Source organism: Poecilia formosa, unplaced genomic scaffold, assembly GCF_000485575.1.
Source record: "Poecilia formosa unplaced genomic scaffold, Poecilia_formosa-5.1.2 Scaffold13, whole genome shotgun sequence".
In the NCBI taxonomy this organism is placed as follows: domain Eukaryota; kingdom Metazoa; phylum Chordata; class Actinopteri; order Cyprinodontiformes; family Poeciliidae; genus Poecilia; species Poecilia formosa.
In genome coordinates this window covers 3,001,867-3,027,001 of record NW_006799952.1, presented here as the reverse complement: position 1 = coordinate 3,027,001, position 25,135 = coordinate 3,001,867, and the positions used below count along the sequence as shown (strand labels likewise).

The 25,135-nt window shown below is 40.7% G+C and overlaps 2 protein-coding genes across 12 annotated transcripts in view; one reads left to right on the top strand and one right to left on the bottom strand.

The window, feature by feature from the left end:
- frmd4a (FERM domain containing 4A) overlaps positions 1-19,885 on the top strand; it is a 113,763-nt gene extending 93,878 nt beyond the window's left edge. For 6 of the 10 annotated variants that reach the window (XM_016668128.1, XM_016668129.1, XM_016668126.1 and 3 more), the window contains exons 12-24: positions 5,008-5,084; positions 5,876-6,017; positions 6,636-6,777; positions 8,119-8,252; positions 8,356-8,478; positions 9,527-9,758; positions 10,137-10,193; positions 10,274-10,511; positions 11,287-11,445; positions 11,534-11,857; positions 11,950-12,527; positions 14,330-14,432; positions 16,019-19,885. In XM_016668128.1, the coding sequence (XP_016523614.1) occupies positions 5,008-5,084; positions 5,876-6,017; positions 6,636-6,777; positions 8,119-8,252; positions 8,356-8,478; positions 9,527-9,758; positions 10,137-10,193; positions 10,274-10,511; positions 11,287-11,445; positions 11,534-11,857; positions 11,950-12,527; positions 14,330-14,432; positions 16,019-16,121 (2,412 nt within the window). In that variant the 3' untranslated portion in view covers positions 16,122-19,885. Of the gene's footprint in view, positions 1-5,007; positions 5,085-5,875; positions 6,018-6,635; positions 6,778-8,118; positions 8,253-8,355; positions 8,479-9,526; positions 9,759-10,136; positions 10,194-10,273; positions 10,512-11,286; positions 11,446-11,533; positions 11,858-11,949; positions 12,528-14,329; positions 14,433-14,853; positions 14,926-16,018 lie in introns of all 10 variants that reach the window. The other 4 variants (XM_016668125.1, XM_016668123.1, XM_016668131.1 and 1 more) reach the window with 3 other exon arrangements.
- tmem253 (transmembrane protein 253) lies at positions 19,523-25,012 on the bottom strand. 2 transcript variants are annotated; one of them, XM_016668140.1, is made up of 7 exons: positions 24,810-25,012; positions 23,710-23,820; positions 23,564-23,620; positions 23,380-23,490; positions 23,140-23,283; positions 22,772-22,833; positions 19,523-20,260 (listed from the first exon to the last, which is right to left on the bottom strand). In XM_016668140.1, exons 1-6 carry the CDS (start codon positions 24,975-24,977, stop codon positions 22,780-22,782), a joined length of 645 nt encoding a protein of 214 aa, XP_016523626.1. In that variant the 5' UTR covers positions 24,978-25,012; the 3' UTR covers positions 19,523-20,260; positions 22,772-22,779. The 2 variants fall into 2 exon arrangements, with proteins under 2 accessions (XP_016523626.1, XP_016523625.1); XM_016668139.1 differs by lacking the exon at positions 19,523-20,260 and having other exon boundaries at positions 22,508-22,833; positions 23,140-23,286.
- Positions 25,013-25,135: the final 123 nt, after the last annotated feature.

Genomic DNA, 25,135 nt, shown 5'->3' with positions numbered 1-25,135 from the left:
TGTATATATATATATATATATATACACACATATTTTCTTATTGCCCCATTTCATTGTCTAAAATTTATTTTCATAGATTAATTTGTCCATCCATTCAGTTTTTGGCCCATTCTTCCAATTGAATATGGAAAGGATGGTACTTGGTAATGAAAAACATGTAAGAACCTTGTCTGTAGCATGTTGTTTTCCCTTGTGTCCGTTTTCCAGTCAGTGAGTCTACACAATCACATTGTGTTGTGTAGACTACACAATGTGTAGGGACATAAGCAGGGATGACAGCTATCTGGAGACTCTGGTCTTTGACTGAGACATTCTGTCCTCAACTTATTTCTGCCTTTCTGAGGAAGCTTTCCTTCCAGTCAGTTTGTGTCTGGATGACGTGACTACCAGTTTATTTTACCTTTAACTTGTGGTCCTGGCCAAGGTTTTGAAGTCTTGCATTCACTAGTGTTAAGCTCATTAACATAGCTTTGCAAACTTACTGGCCGTCAAAAACTCACCAATACTAGCACTGATTACTTTGCTCAGAAACACAGGCAGGAACTTGTTGATGCGCATACACACAAGCATCAAACTAAAAGCTGAGCTCACCATCCTGAAGACCACTTCCTGTCTGCTAAATGTTTTCCTGTTTGCCTCTAACCCGCTTTGTGAGTGCGCCTGCATTTTAATTTGGACAATTTCAGTCGAAATTGTCTCATTAAAGAATCCTGATAATAGCGAGGTGTTAGATCATTGACATAATAGTGAATTTTATTCCTCTAATATTATATCCAATTTACAGACACATTAACACCAAACCCTGTTTTTTTTTTTTTTTGCTTTTCTTTTTTTGTTGTTGTTTTTTACAGAGAAATCATTGCATTCATCTTGTTCCAAAACAACACTGTAACATGAACATGAATGATAACTGAGCAAGTATAGAAAGAGGACATAGCATTCCATCACAAGCGACTTGTCACGTATTGCACAGCCATGTCAACAGTCATTGTGAGTCACTGGTCCATTAAGCTTCAGAACTGACATACACAAGCTTTCACAAGCAGACGCTGGGATATTCTGTGCCTCTTTACAGCACACTGCTTCAGCATCACAAGTTCAGAACAGTCCCATTTAGAACAGTCCAGATTTGCCTTAATCAAACTGTTAGTAGCAGACTGTTTTACTTTCAGTTCTAAGAAGTGAAAGAGAGGGATGTAATCAGCTGCTTATTTTCGTTAGACAGGTCATCACCATTAGAACTAGCAGAAAGCAGATTTTGTGTTTTTAGTGTTTCAGAACCAGTAACCACTGACTCAGTACTGACCATCAGTGGTCAGCACTGTGACTCAGGAAGGTGGAGTAAAATCTTTAGTCACAATAAAGTATACAGATTTAAAACACAGGATGTTTTTCTTTTTTCAAACAATAGTGAACTTCACATTGTCTTGTATAAAAAAAATGCACATAGAAGTCGTGTTTGTAATTAAATGTTTTTTTGTTTTTTTCTTTTTACAAGAGTGTGAGCCGGTTGTTTTAAATACACACCATCTACCACATCTATTTGAGCTGTTTTTTGTTTTACACAGGGACGTATGTTTATGTTCAGGTTTACTGCATAATCACACACTGTTCTGATGCCTCATTAGAGTCTTGTGATTCCTCTAGGCAACAATTATAGTGTTTGCAAGTTGACTAAGTACCTTTTAAAGACTTATTAAGACTAACCTGTGGGTACTGTCGGAAGGTCATCAGATGTTTCTGGTAAAACAGAGCTAACTGTGGTTTTACTTGTTGCATTTTTAAGTCCATACCCCTGGAGCTTTTTGTCATATAACTCGATGTGTATTTGGTGTATTTTATTAGGATTATATATCATAGATGAGCACAAAGTGGTTTGTAATTTTGAAGTGAAAAAAAAAATAGTAATTTTTTTTTAATTTTTTTAATCAAAATTAATAAGAATATGCAAAGTGAGCCATGGATTTTAACTGAGCTCTTTTCAGTGTGATAGCCCTAACTAAAATTCAGTGCATTCAAAAGGCACCTAGCCTGTAGTTGAACCCGCATATTTGTAATTTAAAGAGATTTACGTTTCAACAGGGCAGGAACGCCTGAGAATACAACACAAGCTGTAATGATGCTGTTAAAAGTTCAAATACTGTTGCAAGGCATCATACTCTCTGTTTGCGTGTTAGAGGATGTAGAGCACGCTGCCTTTTAAACTGCATACTTTTTGGGGAAAAGGTGGATTGTTTTAAGTCGTAATTTATGCAAAGCCAAATTAATACATAAATAAAAGGAAATGCCTTAAGATTGATGTGAAGCTCAATCTTTGCGACGTCTAGATGCCACACAGTCGCATCCCCACCCATATACAAAGCCATTGTCTTCCTCGCTCACAGGTCCAAGTCCACAAAAGAATAATATGTTGCGTCACTGTAGCTGTCCTGACCTACGTTGTTTAAATGTTCTATTCTTCTGTAATCTCCAGGGAGTCTGCTACACCAGAGAAAGGCATTTGCACTCTATCAGAATTGACCTTTACATCTGTGATAGATGTGAGTTTGGTTGTGCTGACATTATTATGAGACAGGCGAGGGTCTGTGCACTTGAGCGCTCTGTTCAGTGGTGAATCATGACCAGTCATTTCCTTTGCTTGTGTGTTTGTGCCATTGTGTAGCAGTAGTCTGCAGCCAAGAGGAAGAGGGTCGGCAGCGTGTGCACATGTACACGCACTACTCTTATAACAGAACCCCCCGGTGGCTTTTACATTAATCCTAGAGAGAAAAGTAGCTGTTAAAAAAAAAAAACACAAGGGCTACAAAGGTTTTTTTTTTAATTAAATAAATAGACTTTTGTAACTTTGAAGTAGGTCAGAATTAAAAATAGATAACTACAAGCTTGTATAGGTGTACCAAAATAACACGACAGTAGTATTTGATACAACAATAATACTTCACATGTAAAACTTACATTAAAGGCTCGGCATGATAATAAACACTGCAGTATATGGAAACACTGACAAGTTGGCAGGCAGGGCAAGGTTTCCAAGTCCTGCTCTGTTGAAAGGCATTTCAGAACAGTAAAACAACACCTGGATTTGAAAAAGAGACAAAAATATGTAATCCAATGAAAATGGCACATTTGATTATGCTGTGCAGGTTAATTTGGCATTTGATTTTTACTCAAAAGTCAAAATTTCCAAATCTCAGGTTTAAACAGAAAACTATTTATTGAAGTCAGAACTCTAAGCAAGTCTCTCACAAGCCCAAAATCTAAAAAAAAAAATGTTTCATTTGGACATCTATGAGGATTTAATTGCTTCTCAATATCTGCTTCATATATAGCATGCTAAATCTGAATATGTTAATGAACGCATTCCTTTAGTATTTAATGAGAGGGGCTACAGCATCAGAAGATCAGACTGGGCACTACTCTGGTCAGCTAAAACCAGGAAATCATGACTACAATCCATACTGAATTGCCAAAATTCAGCAATAGTAAATGTAGGTTTAATGAGTCTCAATTTCACCTGTAACATTTAGATGTTAGGGTCAGAATTTGACGTATGCGTGGATTTATTAACAGTAAGTAAAACACGGTTAAATTAAAATTGTGTTTGTGTGGTAGTAGTTAAAAATGCTTCAGTGTCACTCTGAAGTTTTAGATTCAGTTTATCCCAACTGGCTTTTGTCGGTTTGTGTGTATGAACCGTGCATCACTGCTGGTTAGTCTTGTGCACTGTAAATGGTTGATATAAAAAATTGTTTTGAATACCACTAGCTGCAATGCAAGTACCAGAATGATTAGAACCATGACTCTAGAAGACATATCTAATCTCCGCTGCTCCGGCTCATTTCTAACTAACGCACCCACACAAGCTGAATCTGCCCTGCCTGCTATTTTTAGCACCACGCTACATTAGCACTCCACACTCCACTGAATGTATGGCAGGGGTTTTGATAAGGCAGCTGATTTTTATTTATTTATTTGTTTTTTTACCCTCAGACATTTATATCCTCATAGATGCACAGACATTCAAATTAGACATAATTGTCTTTTTTGTGCATTACTTTAGCAATTCACATCTCCTTCTGTTTATTGTTTTAATAAAGGGTTTTACCTTATATCTTTCACACTGTTTGCGACTTCTCTAATTCCTTGTGTCTCAGATGAACTGGTAGAAGCAGAAAATCCTCCTCCTTCTACTTTCTCTATTAAGAAGAATAATACCCAGAGTTCTAACTAACAAAGCAACAGCACTTCTATCACCAGGCCCACAGAAAGCCTCACTCCTACTTTTCTAGCATACACACACACCTCACAGCCGCTACACCAACCCGTTGTTGCACACACACCTCCCAACTGCAGCCTGGAGCTGAACACAGAGTCCCCGAGGGAGGGAGGAGGGGTCATGAGGAGGGGATAAACTCCCCTTCTCATTTCTAAACCCTCCCAGCAAAACTCCAGAAGAGGAGGAAACTTAACTTTACTCACTTTCTCTACACACACACACACACGCACACATGGCTCCAGATGGTGAACACACACCACCTCAAGCCTCTCTTTTCCTCTTACGCTTGGAAGGACTGAACCTACACACTTGCTGCAGAGCTCGTCTTTAGGGAAGCTTTTCTACACAGCTGGCTTGGACTTTATTTCACAGAGCAGCAAATGGTTCGTGAAGGAGACGGAAGAGGATTAAAAAAAAAGAAAAGTCAAGACTCCTTCCGCTCACACTGTCTTACTTCAGAGTGAAGTCATCCAGTGCTGGGAGCCTTTGTGGAAAGACCGCCTCGTCTGGACCTGATCATAGACCTCCAGATTTGAGGTCTCCTTTTCCCTAACAGCTCCTTTCTTATCAGCTTTTCTTTTTCTCCCTGCTCCTCTGATTCATTTGCATGTCCCTGCCAAACAAAAAGAAGCATTCTGGGAAAGAGATCGGGCTAATGGCTGTGAGGATTTAATGTGAAGCACGTTTCCTCCGAGCTCTTCTAAAGGCTGTCTGTTTTTCCTAAATCTCAGGTGTTTCAATGGCGTCAACTGGAGAACCTTTACTTCAGAGAGAAGAAGTTTTCAGTGGAAGTTCATGACCCCAGGAGGTAAATTTACATCACAAACTCAGTCTCTTAAAGCACTTTATTGATTTGTGTTTTTTATATTCTTTTGAGATTTTAGAGTGTCATTGAATCATCACAGTCCATTTTTTTGATCTAATTTAAATGACAGAAGTTTCCTAAGTTGTGGATACCTTCCCATGGCTTTTACTTTAAGTTAATAGTCAAACATATGGGGATATGCAGAGATCCACAGTATATTCTGTGTGGGGCAGGGAAACAGAGGTTGGAGTCGAATTTAGTCAAAGTAGTAAAAATTTGTCTTGGCAGCACAGCAGACGATGGGGATGTCATGGTGGAGCAGATTGATAGTCGGAGTCTTAAACATGTGTTCACACACACAAACACACACAGACTAAAGCACTGATAGATTATAGGAGACAGAGAGATGGATGTAGTATAGCTCTTTGTAGAGGAAGTGACCTCTCTTGTGTTTGTTTAACATGGCTGTATTTATATATATATATGGAGTGTTATTCTGCAGACAGAAAGGGAGGGAATGGGTGAAAAAGAGACAGACGGGGTGAAACAGGGAGCAGCGGTGTGTTCTTTAAAGGAAGCTGTCATTAGAGCGAGCTGGTCTGCTGCAGATGTGTGTTTAAAAAAAGGACGAGTAAACAATGTGGGACATTGTGTGTGGCTATTCTAAAATAAATAAAAAAAAACATCTTTATCATCGTTATCCGTTAGTTTCAGTAGCAGCAGGAGCCACTAGAGCAGTCGAACAATCTTTTGTTTTCAGTGTATATAAGGAGGCCTTGTGTCCGCTCTTACTGTAGGGCGTCGGTAACCAGAAGGACTTTTGGTCACAGCGGCATCGCCGTGCATACCTGGTACGCCTGTCCGGCTCTCATAAAGTCCATCTGGGCCATGGCCATCAGCCAGCATCAGTTCTACCTGGACCGCAAGCAAAGCAAGGTCAGTTTCAAAGCAGTAAGTCAGAGAATGCCGTCATTTAACAAGTTCGATTCCCAAGAAACAATGTTAAATTTTCTTTCATCTAAAAACTGAATTATGGACCACCGAATAACAGACCAGTTCTTTTGTCTTCAAAGACCTGATTTTATTTTATTTTATTCATGAAGGTTCCTCTAGTATTTAGCGTAGTCCATGTCCAGGATAACTGTATGTGGTATCACTTGAAGAACTGACTCCAGCTGTTGTCCAAGAACTTGTGAACCCACCCAAACTCTTAAATGAAATGTATTTCTCTAATCTTCTCACAGATGTGGTTATCTCCATTGATCTACACTGTTTTCTACTATGTTTTCCTTCCACTAAACTTTCTAACATTATGCTTGGATAAGGCTCTTTGTAAAGTCACCTTCTTTAACAACAACATTTTGGTTACCTCTCTTCTGACATTATTTGAATAAACCAGAGATTGGGTTTTTCTTTAGTTGTTATCCAGGATAAATTTAATAACTCAATGTAATAATTCTCCATAAGTTATTGATTATATCCTAATTTATCGAAGTGCAACTGTGTTTGTACACAGTATGTTTTTACAAATCTTCCCTTTTGTTATCTTTCCAGTCAAAGATCCACGCTGCACGGAGTCTGAGTGAGATCGCGATAGATCTTACAGAGACAGGAACTTTGAAGACATCCAAATTGGCCAACATGGGCAGCAAGGGCAAGATTATCAGTGGCAGCAGCGGCAGCCTGCTCTCCTCAGGTCTGTGTGTGTGTGTGTGTGTGCGTGTGCGTGTGCGTGTGCGTGGGTCTGAGTGTGTTGAGGAAAAAGAAAGCAAAAGGGAAAGATTTGACGAACGCTGAAGGAGACTGATTAATACGTGACTCTGGATGTGTTTGCATGCGTTGGTATAGGCAGTGAGGAGCTTTGGAAGGACAGAAGCAGCTGTCGCTGATGAATGTTCTCACGCATATACTGTACAAACACCCCACCCTGTCTTTCAGTATGCATGGGATATCACTCCCACCCTCCATGTCACAGATTCATCCTCCAGAGGCCCCTACCTCCTCTAAATTTAGGGGGTGAGAGAATGAAAGGGCGGCAGTTTGAGTACAAACTTGCCATTGCCTTTAAAACAATGCTTATCTGTGCTGAGCAAGTAATGAATGGGGCAGAAGGTTTGTTTTCCAACTAAAATTAGAGTTGAAAGGAAAACGCCCTTTAGATCCCAGAAAGCCATTAGAATGTAATGAGGAACTCAAGAACAGTTATTTGTTTGGCTGCTACATCACTGCCTTCACAGTCCTGGTAAAACTTGATTGATTACTAAACCAACACAGCGGACAAAAGACTGGCAATATGGGTTTGTCTCACAAGTCACTTGTAGTTATTCATGAAGTTCTTTGTTTGAAAAAAAGTCTTCTTGTGTGAATTTTGATACTTTGTGTATAAAAACTGAATTTGGGTCATGCAAAACAACCATGTTCCAAACCACAGTAAATCTACAACGACGCATGACGAAAGCCACATGAAAGAAATGCTGGCACACTAGTGTACAAGCCAAAGTGAATTGTGCCTAGACAATCACAATACGCACAAATACAAAAGGTTCAGTTTTAGATCTGTGTTCTTGGCAGTTGTTTTGAACTTTGACCTTAAAAATGATGCGCCTTAGAACTATAAGACTCTATTTTTACTTTGCAGTTTATTTCGAACTGCAAAACGTTTTCCGTATTGGTCACGTCTGTATTGTCTGAAAGGTCAGCCACACATTGAAACACGTCAACGTCAATGAGAAAGGAACAGGGTCTCTGTGTGTATGTTTGTGTTGTTTTCAACGTGGCATAGTACAAAGAAGGCTGGCACCATCTCCGGGTCTTGGCGAAGTGCGTCACTGACTTTGTCCTAAATTGCCCTTTCCTCTAAACACCCGCGTGCTCGCACAAACACAGCCCTAAAACTCAGCTCCCTTATCAAAACGTTCCATTCGCTTCCCTGTAAACATCCTGCAGGAGCAGCAGGTGCACACGCAGATTTTCTGCCCCTTCCCCAATCTCCCTGACAAGACCTCTCCTGATGTTTTGTGTTGTCTGCGCCTTGCAGGCTCTCAGGAATCAGACAGTTCCCAAACTGCTAAGAAGGACATGCTGGCAGCTCTGAGGGCCAGGCAGGAAGCTCTGGAGGAAACGCTGCGACAGAGACTAGAGGAACTCAAGAGCATCTGTATCAGAGAAGCGGTATGAGAAAAATGGCCACAGAATTGGCAAATATTTTTGGAAACTTTAATACTTCCTGGAATTCCCTTTTTTTTTCAACTTTATTACTCTAATGCTTTTGCAGGAACTGACAGGGAAACTTCCAAAGGAATATCCTCTTGATCCCGGAGAGGAACCACCCACAGTGAGACGGAAGATTGGCACTGCCTTCAAACTGGACGAGCAAAAAATCTTACCAAAGGGCGAGGTAATGGCCCAATTCCCAGTTCCCCTCTCCGGCATTTTTTGTCTGTATTGTCCCGATCCTCCTCTTACCAAACAAGCACAATAAAAAGTATAAGATCATAAAGTTAGGTTGGTTTGTTGAAAAAATCCTACAATCTGATACATTTTGCACCTAGAAGAAGTTTAGCTTTTTATTTTGCTTCCTTTTTGTGCCACGGGTAGTTTTTCCAGCAGAGCACAGCTTCTAAATATAGTGTGGCTGCTTTTTAACCACAGGAAGTGGTGATAGTAGGATTGTGTGCGTGCCTGAATGTGCGTGTGTTTCACTGAGTTTATGTTCTTTGAAAAGAATCCAGGGACACAGTATCACAAAAACCGCCTTCCAAGCAGAAAGATATGTCATAATTTTACACTAAGCACCTTAAACTGTGTACACAGAAATAGAAGCTACTCCAGCGGTGCTGCAAGGTCGCTGTTAGTGAGAAGGATTCTTAAGAACAGATACAGTCTAATATTAAGAGAGCCGAAAGGTAATATATCATTATCCTGTCTCTGTTGAGGTAACTGAAATCATATGTGTGTGCTCTCACACTCCAGTGCAGGAGAAAGCTGCTTTGAATCACAAGATGGCAATCCAATTTACCAGTCAGGGCTGTGCAACTCAGACTTTGCATGCACTATGTTTGCGTTTGCATTCATTTACTGTTTTGAATATGTTTTCTTTATTCAACCTGCTCTGTTCTATAAATCCCAGAGAGCTGCTGTGTAGGAGTGGATAGATTGATGCTGGACTGTTTTTATTGGGGGACACTGGGTCTTAATAGAGTGGTGAGAGACTGTGCAGCTACGGCATAGATAAATGATTTCCGCAGTGTGTTTTTACTGGCACGGATATCTCCCTGCGTGTCTGACCGAACGTGTGACATGGGAGAATTAGTATGATTTCGTGTCTGGAAGCGCGGGCTTGTTGCTTTTGGATTTTTCATTTGTTTCTGTTGCTACAACATTGAGGAAATCCAGCACCTTGTTGGTTCTTTTGTATAAAGTTTGCCCTTGTGTGTTTATGCCAGGAGGAGGAGCTTGAGCGCTTGGAGCGGGAGTTTGCCATTCAGTCGCAGATTACAGAGGCGGCCAGGCGTCTCGCCAGCGATCCTCACGTGAGCAGCAAAAAGCTGAAGAAGCAGAGGAAAACGTCTTATCTGAATGCACTTAAGAAGCTCCAGGAAATTGAAAACTCCATCAATGAGTATCGGGTCCGCTCTGGCAAGAAGCCGACGCAGAGGGCGTCGCTTATCATAGAAGGTACCAATTTATGTGGAGATGTACCAGTCAGAGATTTCTTGTCTGTTTTCTGTTCATGAATTTCAATTTGTCTGAAAGAAAAACAGTTTTTTTTGTTCCTATTTTTTACATAAAAAGAATTAAGCTGTTCCAACAGTAAAATGTAAAATAAAATATTGCTTCCTGTCCCTGCATCCCCTCTTTCTCTGCATAAAACGAATCCCTACTAAATAAAAATAATAAATCAGCAGTTCACAATCTCTAGCCAATTTCTTAGTGAATCTGATTTTAGCCACAACACTTACATAAGTAGTATTACTCGTTTTATGTTCCGTCTCTTCTGTATAAGTAAAACACTCAACATACGTATATATATTTTTCTGTCTTTCTTTCCTGTAGAAGCCAATATATGTTCTGAAGACAGCTCACTATCTGATGCACTGGTCTTAGATGACGGTAAAACTTGATGTTTTCTTGAATGTTATACTTTTATCGTAATAATTATTAGAGTGTTGACCTCTCTTTTTTCATTTCAGATGATCCTCAAGTTACAGGTACCCCAACCTTCTCTCCTGTAGCGTCGCCTCATAAAGGCCTCCCTCCGCGACCTCCCTCTCACAGCCGGCCTCCTCCCCCGCAGTCCCTGGATGGACTGCGACACATGCACTACACTCGCTCTGACTATGATAAATCTCCCATCAAACCCAAGATGTGGAGCGAATCGTCACTGGATGAGCCTTACGAAAAAGTAAAGAAGCGCTCTTCTCACTCCAGGTATTCCAACTCTCCTTTTTGTTTGGTAAGGTTTGATGAAGTGTCCACACTCCTTGAATCTTGCTATATGTTTGTGAGCCGACATATTTGTGACATAGAAGGAAAAGCATCCATATGTTTTCAAGTTTTTAAAAAGTAAAAAAAAAAAAAAAAAATACAATGTGTTACAGGTAATATTTGGTCTGCTTTATTCTGATAACCCGAAACAAAATCCAATGCAAGTGGACAGAGCTAGATGCAGAGGAAGAAAACCTGTTAGGGTCTACAAAAGACTGGAGTGTGAGGTCTGCGGCTCACCTGTCAGCTGGACATTGAGCCTAAATATGGACTGGTTTAGACTAAACTAGATTCACATGTTAGATTTCACAGATGCTCTCCATTCAGTTTGGCCAAGCTTGAGCTGTTAAACAATGAATAATAGGCAAGAGTTTTGGTTTCCAGATGTGAATGCAAAAGGCTTCAAACTGTAATTCCAGCAAAAGTTGGTTCAACAAAGTGTTGACTCCAGGACGGCAGAAAACTGATTACTATTTAACATTAGTTGGTAATAACGTTTTTGAAATAATTAATACTTCTTCTTTCATTTCACAATTATGTTTCTCCTATCAGAAAAAAATACCAATAAAATACAATAAGATTTGTGTCTGTGACGTCACAAAATATGCCTGTGCATGGGACTGAGTTGTGTATGTTAAATGTAAACACCTTTAAAGCAAACAGATGCACACAACCCATGCATGCGTGATATAAAATACCGTCTTTCCCTTCTGTTCAGTCACAGGCGTTTTCCAAGTTCTGGGAGTGCAGAAGCAGGGGGCAGTAACTCCCTTCAGAGCAGCCCGATCAGAAGCACACCTCACTGGAACTCTCAGTCCAGCATGCCGTCGACACCGGACCTGAGAACCAGAACTCCACACTATGTACATTCCACCAGGTCAGTCAGCATGAGTCTGAAACCTAGACAGAAAACCTCTGAACGTTGAAATGTCATTTGTGACCTTTTCTTGACCTTCGTTTCACAGGTCAGTGGACATCAGTCCCACCCGTCTGCACAGTCTCTCTCAGCACTTTAGGAACCGCAGCTCCAGCCTCGAGTCCCAGGGCAAACTGCTGGCGTCCGACCCCGATGCACATCCGCACACCCTGGGCAGTCCCGACTTTTTCCTTGGCCCGGGACGAGGCTCCAATGGCTCCGACCCACTGGATGACTGTTCATCCTGCACCAGCCAAAGCAGCTCAGAGCATTATTGTCCCTCCGGTGGACCCCCTGGCAGCAACCCCAACTACTCCACTCTGGGAGAGGACTCGCCCTCCAAAGCCAGGCAGAGGCAACGGCAAAGGCACAGGTGAGGGCCAGGCCGTTAGTTTTTATGATTATCTGTTCAGTTGATCAAACTCTGTCTTAATTAAGGCAAATGTCAATATCTTTTCCCCACAGGTCTGCTGGTCAGTTGGGTTCCTCGAACTCGGGCTCTATGCCAAATCTGGCAGCTAAGAACGGCTCCGTTGGAGGTTCGGGTGGAGGTGGGATCGGAGGTGGGCATCATGGAGTTTACCTCCACAGCCAGAGCCAGCCCTCCTCCCAGTACCGCATCAAGGAGTACCCTCTGTATGTGGAGGGCAGCTCCAACGGCGTCGTGGTGCGCAGCTTGGAGAGCGACCAGGAGGGCCACTACAGTGTGAAGGCCCAGTTTAAGACCTCCAGCTCCTACACGGCAGGCGGACTTTACAAGGAGGCCTGGGGTGGGGAGGAGGGTGGGGAGGGAAGCGGCCGTCTCACGCCATCTCGGTCTCAGATCGTACGGACTCCATCGTTAGGGAGAGAGGGTGGTGGAGGAGGGGGGAGGGCAGCGGTGTCTGAGGAGCTGCGCTGTTGGTACCAGAGGTCATCAGGGAGCCTAAAAGAAAGAAGCCACTCACATTCAGGATCCACATCTTCTGATACTGGGTCACAGCAAGGCACTCTGGGACATGGACGGGGGAGCAGAGTTGGATCACTCGCCAAGGGCTCACCAGGTATCCTTTCAATTATTTTTTATTAAACTCCATATATCAGTGTTAACAGACCATCAGCTGTTTCCCATTACAGAAAAAGAGTCAGTTTTATTCAGCCTTGCTGTTAAGGACAAGTAAACATGATGAGGTATATAATAAAGACTGATCGACAAATTATGACTTGTTTTCTATTCTTCTCCTACGATTTAAAAAAGCGATTTAGAGTTAGAACAAATTTATTTTAATTTGCTTTATGGGTGACTACATTTTACATTTCAAGAGAGGAAGGTCAGTTTATCCATAATCTTCTCCTCATCCTGAGCTGATCACAGGGGTAGCAGCCAAAGCAGGGAGACCCAGACGTCCCTCTTCCCAGTCCCTTGAGCCAGATCCTCATGAGGAATCCCAAGGCGTTCCCAGGCCAGCCGAGAAACATAGTCCCTCCATCTGTGTCCAATTGTCCCTGGGATTCCTCTGGATCTCCATGTGGTGCCCGGAACGCCTCACCAGGGAGGCATCCTAACCAGATGCCCGAGTCACCTCAACTGGCTCTTCTCGAGGAGGAACAGCAGCTCTACTCTGAATCCTTCCATGATGACCGAGCTTCTCACCCTATCTCTGAAGGAGAGCTAGGACACCCTGTGCAAGAAACTCATTTCAGCCGCTTGTATCTGCAGTCTCATGTTTTCGGTCACAACCCAAAACTCATGTCCATAGATGAGGGTAGAAACGTACATCGACCGGTAGATCGAGAGCTTCACGTTTTGGCTCAGCATCACTGCAGACGCCGCGATCTACCTGCTGATCTCCCATCGCATTTTTCCCCTTATTCATGAACAAGACCTAGAGATATGTGAACTCCTCCACTTGAGGCAGGACCTCTTCCCTAACGCAAAGAAGGCTGTCTACCATTTTCTGGCTCAACACCATGGTCTTGAATTTGGAGGCACTGATCCCCATCCCGGCCGCTTCACACTGAACTGTGAACTGCTCCACTGAAAGCGGAAAAGATGAACATTCAATGAGTAAAATATTAAATGTAACAATATTTGAACAGTTAGACTTTGAAGCTGTGACATTGTTGGCATGATACAGGAAAGCAAATAAGCAGAAATCTGGTTATTGAAACGTCACATTAGAGTCATCTGACAGTAGGGACGAAGTGAAAAACAGCATGGTACAGAAAATAAAATAAAAATGCATACTTGCAATTCAACAATTATAAACTTACAAATTATTTGCTAGTACACAAACATTTGTGTACTAGCTCTAATTTTAATCTGGTTTTAAAACTTGTCTTATTGTTTAGTCTGCACATTTAAAATGATAATAAAAAAGAAACTATCAGAAGCAGCGTTAATTAGGTATGCATAATATCGAAATACATAAATTTACCAAAAATAGTAGAATACAATTTTTCCCTTTTTCATTCCATTTTTCAGTGTCGAAAAAGGACTGAAATTCATATTTAGGCTTTTTTTATAAGCCATATAAAATGTAGTTCCCAAACAAGAACCTGGCAGACGATACCACAGGCCAGTAGCATGACCTCATTTAACAAGCCAAAGAGATAAAGATTTTTTTACTCGAGCTGATCTAAGTTAGCGCAGATGCCCGAAATGCAGGGAAATTACCCTGTAAGACAAACAAAAAATCGGGAATTTTTTCCTCCGACCGACTCCAGAGGCAAAATGCATTTGTCACACTGAAACCACATCCCTCAGCCCCACATGTGAAGCATAGCTGGAATTCCTTTTGTCCCTCACCCCCCTTTTGTCACCTTTACTCGTGTTGCTTGACTTAACTGTCGGCTCTCCCTTCAGCTGCTTCCCCTCACAGCCAGAGGAGCCTGACGCCATCCAGTGAGCACCCAGCCACGCCCACACCGCCCTGTAGCCCACAGCACATCATCAACTGGAAAAGCGGGTAAGAAACACTCGCAGAGTCTCAGGAGGGCACCAGAAAGATTTAGCTTCTGTGTCTTCATCTTTGTCCAAACTCGACCCGAAACACGCTCACAAGCTTTGGTTCTGTTTCTGTTTTTTTTTTTTTGTTTTTTTTGTCAGCTGTTGTTGTTTTCACCTCACACTATGTAATTTTGGTTGTGTTTACAAAGCTTTTTCTAACTCCAGCCAATTTAATATGTCTTTTTTGGCATCTTCATTGCTACGTTTCTTTTCCTTCTCTCAATCTTTTTCATTTCTCAATCATATCCCCCTCACTCTGCTGGGCATCTCCTTTTGGACGTCCATCCCATCACTTAATATTTGTCATCTCTCTCTTGTTTGTCTTTCTGTCTTTACTAACCCCCCTTTTCCTTATGTGTGTGTCCTCTCTCCTGGTTTAGAGGCACAGCAGACAGCTCTCCTACTGAGGACGTCTGTCAGTCTCCCCCTCAGCCCAGCTCTGATGCATAGAGGTACCGTGTAGCATTGATAGTAAAACATAGCAATAGCAAAAGAGGATTTTGGTAGTACCAAATTTTCTAGGAATCAGGCAGATAGTTTAGATCAGATATTAGAGATGCACCACTGTACATTTCGCAACCAATCTATATATATCTCTTTTTTTTAATAAAGACTTGACACACTAGTACCAAATGTAGCTGAAAAAAATACTTTTTCTAGCTTAACTGCTGTATGTAGTTATTACTTAAATTCATCTTATCTATATGGAGCCTAATTAAAATTATATCCAGTTATATGGAAATATAAAATTAAATAAATCCAGTTATATAAACAGTTTTAAATTGAGATAGTTACTCTCCATATAAATGCAGTGGTCTTAGTTAAAATACATTGTGGTCAATATAATACTCCCACTTAATATAAAATATATTGTACCTCATGCAACCGCTGACTTTAGTTTAGGACCAAAGGCAACTTCACATCCAAGCGAGTCCCCATAATCCCTACTGGGTTGACTTATTAAAATGACTTCAGCAATTTATGTTACCAGTGCTTAATTTATAATGATCCTTTAGGTATTTATTGTGATACCAATGAAGAGGATTAAAAAAAAAACAATTACAGTTTATTTGGCTATAAAGGCATAACTGCAACCCGTCAGAACCTCACAAAAAAGTGTTGCTCATAAAAGAAAATTGTTTCCGCTTCGCTTCTCACCAGTAAAGGCCGTTTAATGCAACACCACTTCCTGGTGCATCTCTACGTGATATACTGATAGTTAGAGTTCTGTAAACAGAGCCCTTCCTTATTACCCACAATAGGGGCTGACAATTGGAAGAGTTTACTTCTCTTGCCCTGTATTGATGGTGGTAATGCATGCGTGTTGTGCTGTTTCTGTTTCTGTACTTGATCTTTGCATGTGCTCAGCTGTGCTCTGACTGTGATGCTTCACTTTGGTTAACTACTCACAGGATTTATTCATAAAATACATAATGGTGCACTGCTATCCAACATTAAACATAGAAACTCAGAAACCTGCTAGTCATTTTAGTATCTATAAAGTCATCTCTGCAGTCAGTGATCCTGTTATTTCTTTCTCTGCAGGTCTTTCAGTGACAGCTTTTTTCTCAGCAGCCCCTTGTGTTCAGAGCTGGCAGATGTGCAGTGGTACGGAAAAGACAAGACCAAACCCGGAACGTTGGTCTGAGACCTTCCCGTATGGCCTACAAACAACCTGTTCTCTACTTTGTCCCTCACTGCTACCCGTCGACAACCACACACCTCATCCAGCCCAGACCTGACTCCACGCAAGCCTCTTCTGTCCCTGCTTGAGTTTCACCACCTGCTTTCATGGCCTACCTATCAAGAGCGTGAAAGGACAGAGCACAGAAGAATATCAGAAACACAATAAACCCAACATCAGCTTGTCCGCATCCTGTTTCATATCACATCCTGCATCGCTCCGGTGCACTGCCACTCGGTCAGAAGATACATGCTGGATTTGAACCACCGGTTTAAAAGGCATTTATAGCTCTCAATGAACTGTATTTCATTGCATTGTACCCGTAGACATTGTTTTTTTTATTTCTTTAATCATACTTACAAAAGCAGAAGATTTCAGACATGTGCAGGTTTAACTTGTAACATGATTCCCTGATGGTGTTATAACAGAAGAGTAAGTTAGCAATATGTGAGTGAACTCTTGGTAACCATATTAGATGGCTTTCCTTGACTGAGAAGGTTATAGCAATAAAGAACACTGGACAAGGTTTTTAATTGGTTTTAATCAACAGAGTGAAGCTGAAACAGGCCTTTTCCTTAAAGCTTTAGTGTTGGTAGAATTTGGAGTGGATCTTTTTTGGATATGATCTTGATCTGCAGTTCATTGGACCTGAAGTTTGGTCACAAGATTATCAACCGCAGAGCAGGAACATAGAGGTGCATCTCAATAAATTAGAATATTGTGTAAAATGGGTTTTTCCGTTCAGTAAATTTCATTTTAAAAAATTTAAACTCATCGATTCGTTACAGACCTGTTACGGTATTGTTAGTTTTGATGGTTATGGCTCACAGCTAAGGATGCAATTCACACCAGCTTTGTTTAATCCACTTCATTTGAACTCTAGTTCGTTTTTCCTGGAAAGTCCGGTTTGCTTAGGTGTGAATGTGCAGTTGAAGTCCGATGCGGACCAAAAACACAACCTGTGGTCCACCTACAAACCTAGATCTCAGTTTGATTGAAGTGAACTCTGGAGCGGCTCCGCTGTACATGTGGATGCAAGCGGACCGGAGTTTGCTCCAAAAGCAGGAAGCAGACTATCATGCCGGGCATTCTGGGTAAATACAAACAAAAAAAAATATCTAGTCTAACGCAAGCGGAAGAAACGGCTCATGCTCTATTGCCAAAGACACAATATAAATCCTACAACTGCTAAAATCTCACACCACCACATCTTTGTTTACATTCCACCAGGAAGGAAATTGCGCTAATGTCTTCTTCAGAGGTTTTCATGTTGTTTCCTTCATGTTCTTGGTGCAAGAACAACATGAAGGTTTTTCAAAGGGTTTGGATCATTTGACACTGCAGGGTGGAAGCGAACAGCACAAGCTGGAAACGTAACAAACGTTGCAAGTTTAGTCCCCAATCGAACCGAGTCTACCAGACTGTCAGGTGTGAACGCACCATAATGGAAACTTTGGGGTCAAAGTCAGTTGTTCATAAAATCAACTAAGAAGGGATTTTAAATACAGCACTATCAGCCAACTAAAAGGTATGTCTATTTACTGTACAGTATCTTCACTCAGTCCTTGGTTAGTTCTCATGTAGCCAGATTGCTTAAATAGGTCTTGGTTGGTGTCTGTCATCTTCAACCTTGACAATACTCCTTAGACTTTCTGTGTGGTTTAGATCCAGAGAGTTTGCTGGTGAATTAAGTATCACATTTACTAAAGCAGGTATTGGTACTTCTGGCAGGTGCCGAGTCCCACTGGACAAATGAAATCAGAAAAACAGGAGGTGCTCTGAAGTTTCCTGGTGGATGTCTGTGCCGACTTAACTCCAGCAGAAAACATGGCTCCCAAAATCATCACTGACTGTGGAAACTTCACAACAGACCCTGAGTTGGATTTCACGCTTCTCTACTCTTGCTGAAATGTAATAGCTTTTCAATAATAATATGTTTCATTGAGATGCACCTGTATGCGGTCAGAGCACAGGATTTATTGGAGACGTTGTTGTGGCTACATCCAGTCGCAGACGCGGCAGTGTTTGGTTTTAGTTCTGTTTTTTTTTTCTGGTTTTCCACCTTTTAATTTATCATCACCTCTCAGTGACGTGTAACTGTTGAAGTCTGTTTGTTCAACCTTAGAGTTTCATCTTGAAGCTGCTCAGTGACTGTGGTGAGCTGTTTTTTATGCTGTTGCCTCTACCTTTTTCCACCAGTTTTAGTTCGAACCGGTTCTGCTGAGTGACCGGCAATCCCTTTACAGTGCTGTGTTTTCTGCCCATCCTCTGAGCAAGCTCCACAAAACTGGTGCTCTGCATTTGTACTGTAATATAATGAACCTATTTCAGACTTAAGACATACTCCATCCAGTGTTCACACTCTAAAGCCATTCCATTAAGCAGCAGCCAGGAAACAGTCAACCAATTGAACTTGTTTATTTAAACATACTGTTGATTGAAAGCACAACATTTACAGTATATTTAGGCTGGACCTGCAGTTACTGTGGTCTCTTTGCAAGTGTAACCATTAACGGTTTGGTCAGAAAAGGCCACACTTTTAATTGTGAAGAGGAAGATATGGCCGGAGGCCAGAGATGTTTGTAAATCCTTATAATTCTTGTCCCACATAATCCAAATCAGACCTTCAGAATAAGGTTAGAAAAGCACACCTGGTCTTTAAACCAGTTTCCTCAAGTGTCGCCAACAAATCCCGGTGGTGCAAAATGATTCCCTCTATTGTTTGTTGTAGCACAAAACTGTAATTTATTAACTGTTTTATTTTACAAATATGACCATCACATGAATATGATTTAACCCTATTGTTCAAGTAACACTACAACAAGGATTTGTGAATGGTACGAATCCAATTGTTCCCACCATAATAACCTTTGTTATAAGTGGCCATAAGCACTTAAGAAAAACTTCTAACATTGTTTTGCAAGGAGGTGCAGCCCACTCCCTAAGTGCATGTCTACTCCTCCAAGAGTAATCCTTCCTTCGTCAATTTTAATACGTCTTTATGCAAGATTAGAACCAGCAATCTAGTTTACCATCTGATAGGAATTCATCTTAAGAGGTTTGATTTCTCCCTACTAATGTCTTAGGATTAGTTTGTGTGCTGAAGACCTGGCTCGTGCATGCAGACCCACAGACAAAAGACCTCAAATGCCGCACCATTTTTCCTCCAGCTAAAATGAACTGTCATTGTTTAATGGAGTTGTTCAGACCCCCACAAAGAACTGATCCTATTAGAATCTCTGAGCTCATTGTAAACCAGTGTGAAAACCTTCTGTAGTCCCAAAAAGCAAACTTTTCCTGCTCCGTGATCATGTATGAAGAATTTTGTAATACTCCAACCCTCTGGAGTTTTTTTTTTTTTTTTTATGTATGTTCAGAGGACAGCTGTTAGGGTCGATGGGATTTTTTTTTTTTTAACTCACATTCATTGTTTTAGCAGCATTAACATTTTATATCAGCCAGTATGTCTTTTTTCCAACACTAAGAAACCCTTTCAGGTGCTACAAAACGACCAGTTACTGCTTTGTCTCGTAGGACCTCTAGACATCTCTCCGTTCTTACCGATACTTGCAAAATGAATTTATTTTAACCGGCAGTTTAATATTAGATCACCTCCTCAACCAGACAGTAGAGCATGTAACTTGAGTTGATCAGTTCTCTTCAGCTGTAATATTACATTAAAGGCGTTGTAGAAAAAAAAAAAAAAAGTGGAATTGATTTAAAAACAATAAAAAAACTGAATTCCACAGTTAATTTATTCTTTTTTTTCTATTAAGAATTTGTATAGTAACTTTACATTTTGCAAAACTGTGTTGTTGGAAATTAATGATGAATTTTCAAGATGAGAAGCTGTGGTGGTTCTTGAGAGTAAGAAAATAAATTATTGATGAATGTTCTCAAGATGACGTCTCTGTGTGTGTCTGTTCTTTTTACTTAGTGTGTATTTATAAAATATCTTCAGGGAGACCTTAACTAAGAAGTCGCACTTCTTAATAAAGGTGATCCCAACATGAATTCGTCCCTTCCAGTCCACCGGACACGCTCACTCTCGTGTCATCACGTCCAGGCTGGCTGCAGCCACTTCCCTCTCGCAGGATTTCCTACTGAGTCACAGGAAGAACCAACATAAAAGACGTGACTCTGCAGACCACAGAGCATTTCCACTTCACTCCCTTTTTACTCTGCTATGTGGATGTCAACAGCTTATTATCGTTAGACCTCACGTGAGCAACAACTGCGCAGGTTTTAAAATTGTCGTCCATTATTCTTCCCGAACTTCCTGAAGCTCAGTCAGATTGAATGAAAACATCTGTGAGCATCAGATTTCCAGTGTGATTAGCACCAAGTGGCATGCAGATGAAATTATTTATTTTTGTCTCACTGTCTGACTTTTAGCAAGACAAATCATTTCCTGTTTTAGGCAAGTTAAAATTACCACAGTTGGTGCAATGCGCCTAATGCCATGATAATTACCAGGAACAGTTTAAGAAGGTTTTATTTGCTGACTTCAGGTATAAGTTTACCTACACTAAGACAATTAAACAATTAGAGGTTTTACCATCTGTTGATAGGTAAATTTGAAGCATTTCAGACAATAGGAGGCGCACTTGTGGACGTATTTTAAAAGGGCAGTATTTTGTGTTGATTGTGCCATTTTATAGCACAATCAACTATGTTAACTTCAGCTGTTAAAAAATTGCTACATATCTAATATAACTTAAAGGAAATTTTACTTGATAATTTCACCTCTTGAAATTGGGCCTCTGTCACTTTAAAAACTCTTGCTCTTTCTGAAAATACAAAAATTGTAGAGTTTGTCCATAATGACCATTTGGGACAGGGGGAGGAGTCTGGGAGTAAGATGCTGTGGGACTTACTGCTGGAGGAGAAACTGGTGCATTTCACAAAATACACACAGACATAAGAGAAATGTGATCAGGAAGCAACATATCAAGACATTAGCCAGGAAGTTAAAGATTGGAAACAAGTGGGTCTAGATGGACCATGACCCTAAGCATGACCCCTGTGACAGAGTGGCCATCAAAAAGTCCTGATTTTACTTCCATGGAGGTTTATGGGTAATTATGTGAACATTTGAATTTGAAAGTTTAACAGAATTTACCTCATTAATCACATATAAATAAATGTTGGTAATCCTACACTGGCCTAAACAAAAAGAAAAGCTTAGACTGATTTAATGTCATATAGTGAGAAAAAATGGCATTGCGTGTTTTCGAGATAGTGTGTATGAACATCTGTGTTTCTAGACTTTGACAGGGCCATTCTAAAACATGAATATCTGAACCACGCCATGGTAACTGTGGTTGCTCAACGGTGAATCCCTGTCCCGTGCGCAAGCCATTTGTAGCCCTAAATTATTTTCTTCACTTCTATCCGTCTTCTTATCAGATTTGACCAACTTTACCGTCTCCAGTAGAGAAAAGCATTCCTCCCATCATGATGCTGCCACCAACATGTGGGGATTTTGTGTTCAGGATGATTTATAGAGTTAGTCTTCCCACAATTCTAAAGCAACAGATTGAGGTTGGCATTTTATTCAGATTTTTTTATTTCTAAACAAAAAAAGTTTAAACCACCCACTTCACAAGTTTGAGTACACTGATGTTTGTGGTGGTAAAATGAAAAAAAAATGACAATATGAAATTCTTTAAGGGGTATGAACACTTTTGCTGCACATCAACTCCTCATCCTGTTTTGGTTTGTACTACGGTTTTGTGTCCGTCTATGCATTAATCCCATCTTTCTCTTTGTACTCAGTGGGTTCCCATTGCAGCTCTCCCAAGCAAGCAACAGCTGGAAGCTGTTAGTCAGACATGTCGTGAGAAAGTAGCTGCACTCTGATTTTTTTTTTTTTTTCACTCATATAAGTCTGTGCATATCGCTGGGTGTATGTGGGTGTGTGTGCATACTTGCTACATGAATGGTCTGTGACCTTGTTATGTGCTCTTAATGAAATCCCCCATCACCGAAATGCTCAAGCACACCACACCCTTCACTACATCTGCAGCTTTACCAACTAATGTATCGCGAATTTCCGATGCAGATGTCTTCAAGTTTGACAAAAACATTGAGTATAAGCCCGTCCACTGGTTGTTTAGGGTTTTATTTAGAAGATTTAGACCAACTTTACCATTTTAGCTTTTGCACTTGCTCATCATTTTTTTTTTCTTCTTACACATGAATTCAGTTGAAGGTTTTGAAATAAAAGTTTAGTTAGAAAGTATGAAAATGAACCTCGGTATCTACAACATCATCAATGCTGCCCTCTAGTGTCAATATCAAATACAACGTTTCGGGAAATGAAAGCAATTTCCACACTTGCACCGTCCTCAAAGAATTAAACGGATATTTTAGCGACAAAATCAGCACACACATTTCATTTCATAACCTGTTTATGATTTGAGATGAATTTGCCTTGAAGCTTAAAGTTCTTGATTTCTTCTAGAATCCCAGAGAAGAGGTCTGAAAATATCAGACCTCAGTTAAATTTAATTTAACTTTTTTATGTCCAGATGGTACAAAAGATATAGTGCAACAATAACTTAGTTTACAAATGGTATGCACATAAAACTAATTTAAAGATATTTCATTACATTGAGTTTTACAGATTCGGGTCTTCTTGTTCCGTCAGAAGCCCATTCGTGTCCTCTGGATCCTGTTAAGAAAATTGATCAAAACCACATCGTGATCAACGGTAAAAAAAAGTCCAGAAGTGCAACAAATCAGCTACTTTTTAAATGAGTATTCATATGCATAACACTGAAATAAAATGAATGACTTCTTCCTCACTGAGTGGTCTGTTAGCCCATGCGGCACAGTATTCACTTCAGGTCGGAAAAGAACCTGTTAGCAGTTATCAGACTAAATGACGTAGTCAGGTTTGCGTCTTTTTACTCAGTGTTTAAACATGTCTGGTTTCCACTGTAAGTAAAACGTACTTTGGTTCAGGAGACATTTGTACCTGTGAGATGCGGATGTAGGCCTTAACGTTGCGAGAGCTGTATCGGCGCAGACCTCTCCAGCACAGGAACAGGATGTAGAGTGTTCCCAGAAAACACAGGGAAGTGAACGCTATGTAGCTCGCCTTTGCAACATTTGAACCAGCCTTCTTATCACATGAAAACAGGAAGGGGACAGAGAGTGGGAAATGTCACAATCTCATTGATTACAGGAACATTAACAGTAATTCTGCAGATTGTACCTGCTGGTATGAGCTCAGGTCTGCAGCCTCCACTGATGCGAGGCTATTGGCCAGCAGAGCAGCAAATCCAAACAGCAGACTGAAAACGTTCAGCGCCATGAGAATGATGATCTGTTTGGAGTGAAAAACAAGTCAAAAAAGCTCATGATAAAAACTCTAACATATAATTAAATAATCTGTTTACCTTTACGTTACTAGCCTTCCTCTGAACCTCCACTGCCAGGCACCCAGCAGCTGCATACTGTAACGTCAACAATAGTTAGATTTGACGCCCCTCTCTCAAGTTCAGGTGCCCTTAGTGAAAACGTTGTAAAGTAGAAGCTGACTTACTGACAAGCTTGACCAGACTGGAGTTACCATGACAACAGAACAGCCGTAACTCACACACGCATGGCTCACTGTGGTGAGAACGCTAGCCAAGGCGCTGAGGACCTGAATCACCTTAAGAAAACCAAGGAAATGAGCCAGACGTTTACATACACTCATCACAGGCAGGGATTTCAAATCAATTTGAGCTTTTAAAGACATTTCTGTTCTGTTCAAAGAGATTGACGTCCTTTAATACATTTAAGGCTTGCCTCTTCTCTTCAATAAAAGACGGTGTTGATGTGTGCTTTCAAGTCATTGTCTTGTTAGAACACATAAGTGAATCAACTATCTAAAAACAACTGTCTGCTTGTAATTGTAATTGTTCAGATTAATAAGGAGCAATGCAGCCATCACCCTGGTGAAAAGGCAATGCAAGATGGTGGAACAACAGTGTTACTGTCCACAGTAAAACAAGTTTAACCCCAACATGGACAGAGACAGTGTTGACTAAGAAAGAAGCTCCTGCTCCAAAAGGTGGAATTAAACTTCTGGCTAATTGTTTTAAGTAACGGAAGACAAAACAGATATTCGGTCACTATGAATTGAGCCAAAAGGAGGTAACATTATGCACAGCATTTGTTCTCGGTGCTAAGGTTACTGGTGCACTCCACAGATTGAATGGAGTGACGAAGATGAACAAGCTTTAAAATGTTACGCTTCCCTTCAAATCAGTGATTAGATGACTGAAACAGTAGGACAACGACCCAAGGACACATCAGGAGCATTACTATGCTGGACAAAAGCAGGTGAAAGTGGCCTGGACTGGCCTGAACTTAAACTCAGGTGAAGATGTGAGGATTATTCTTGAAAGTAGGGTCTGTGCCTTGAAACCAGACAATTGAAATGACTTCAACCGTTTTTTTGACAAGACGAATGGGAAAATAAAAAATAAATATCTATTCAGATATTTGTTTAATTTTGACTCATAATTTAGAGTTGTGCACCAGGTTTTTATTGTTGTTCAAATGCATCTTTTTAAAAACTCCAAATTAAGACAATGTCCCTGATGAACTTCTCATTTGTACTGTATTTTGGATGAGCAGAAAAAGACGACACCTTACCCCAGTGACCAAAAGTCTTGTGTTTACCACAGTCCCAAACCAACGATGAATCCTAACGTTTGTGAGCTCCTCATTATTGGTGTTACTGGTCTCAGTGGAGGGACTGGCTGGAGGAGTCTCCTTGAAAAAAACCTGGTACAACCCCTCCTGAAACATGTTCTGCATCATCTGTTATGGATGAAAAGAACATTAACAAGGTCAAATTTAAAAAAAAATTAAGGTAACAAATGACACTTTTCACAATTTTCCACACCTAATTTACCTTTTTTTTTCCTAACTTACCTTTGATGAAAGTTGTTCCCTTTTATTCATTTCTTGCACAGGTC

Coding starts and splice junctions, on each gene's coding strand:
- tmem253 (XM_016668139.1), bottom strand. CDS start 24,977: ATGATGCAGAACATGTTTCAGGAGGGGTTGTACCAGGTTTTTTTCAAG. Junction 23,621..23,709: donor CAGTCTGGTCAAGCTTGTCA/GTAAGTCAGCTT, acceptor TTGACGTTACAG/TATGCAGCTGCTGGGTGCCT. Junction 23,491..23,563: donor GGAAGGCTAGTAACGTAAAG/GTAAACAGATTA, acceptor CACTCCAAACAG/ATCATCATTCTCATGGCGCT.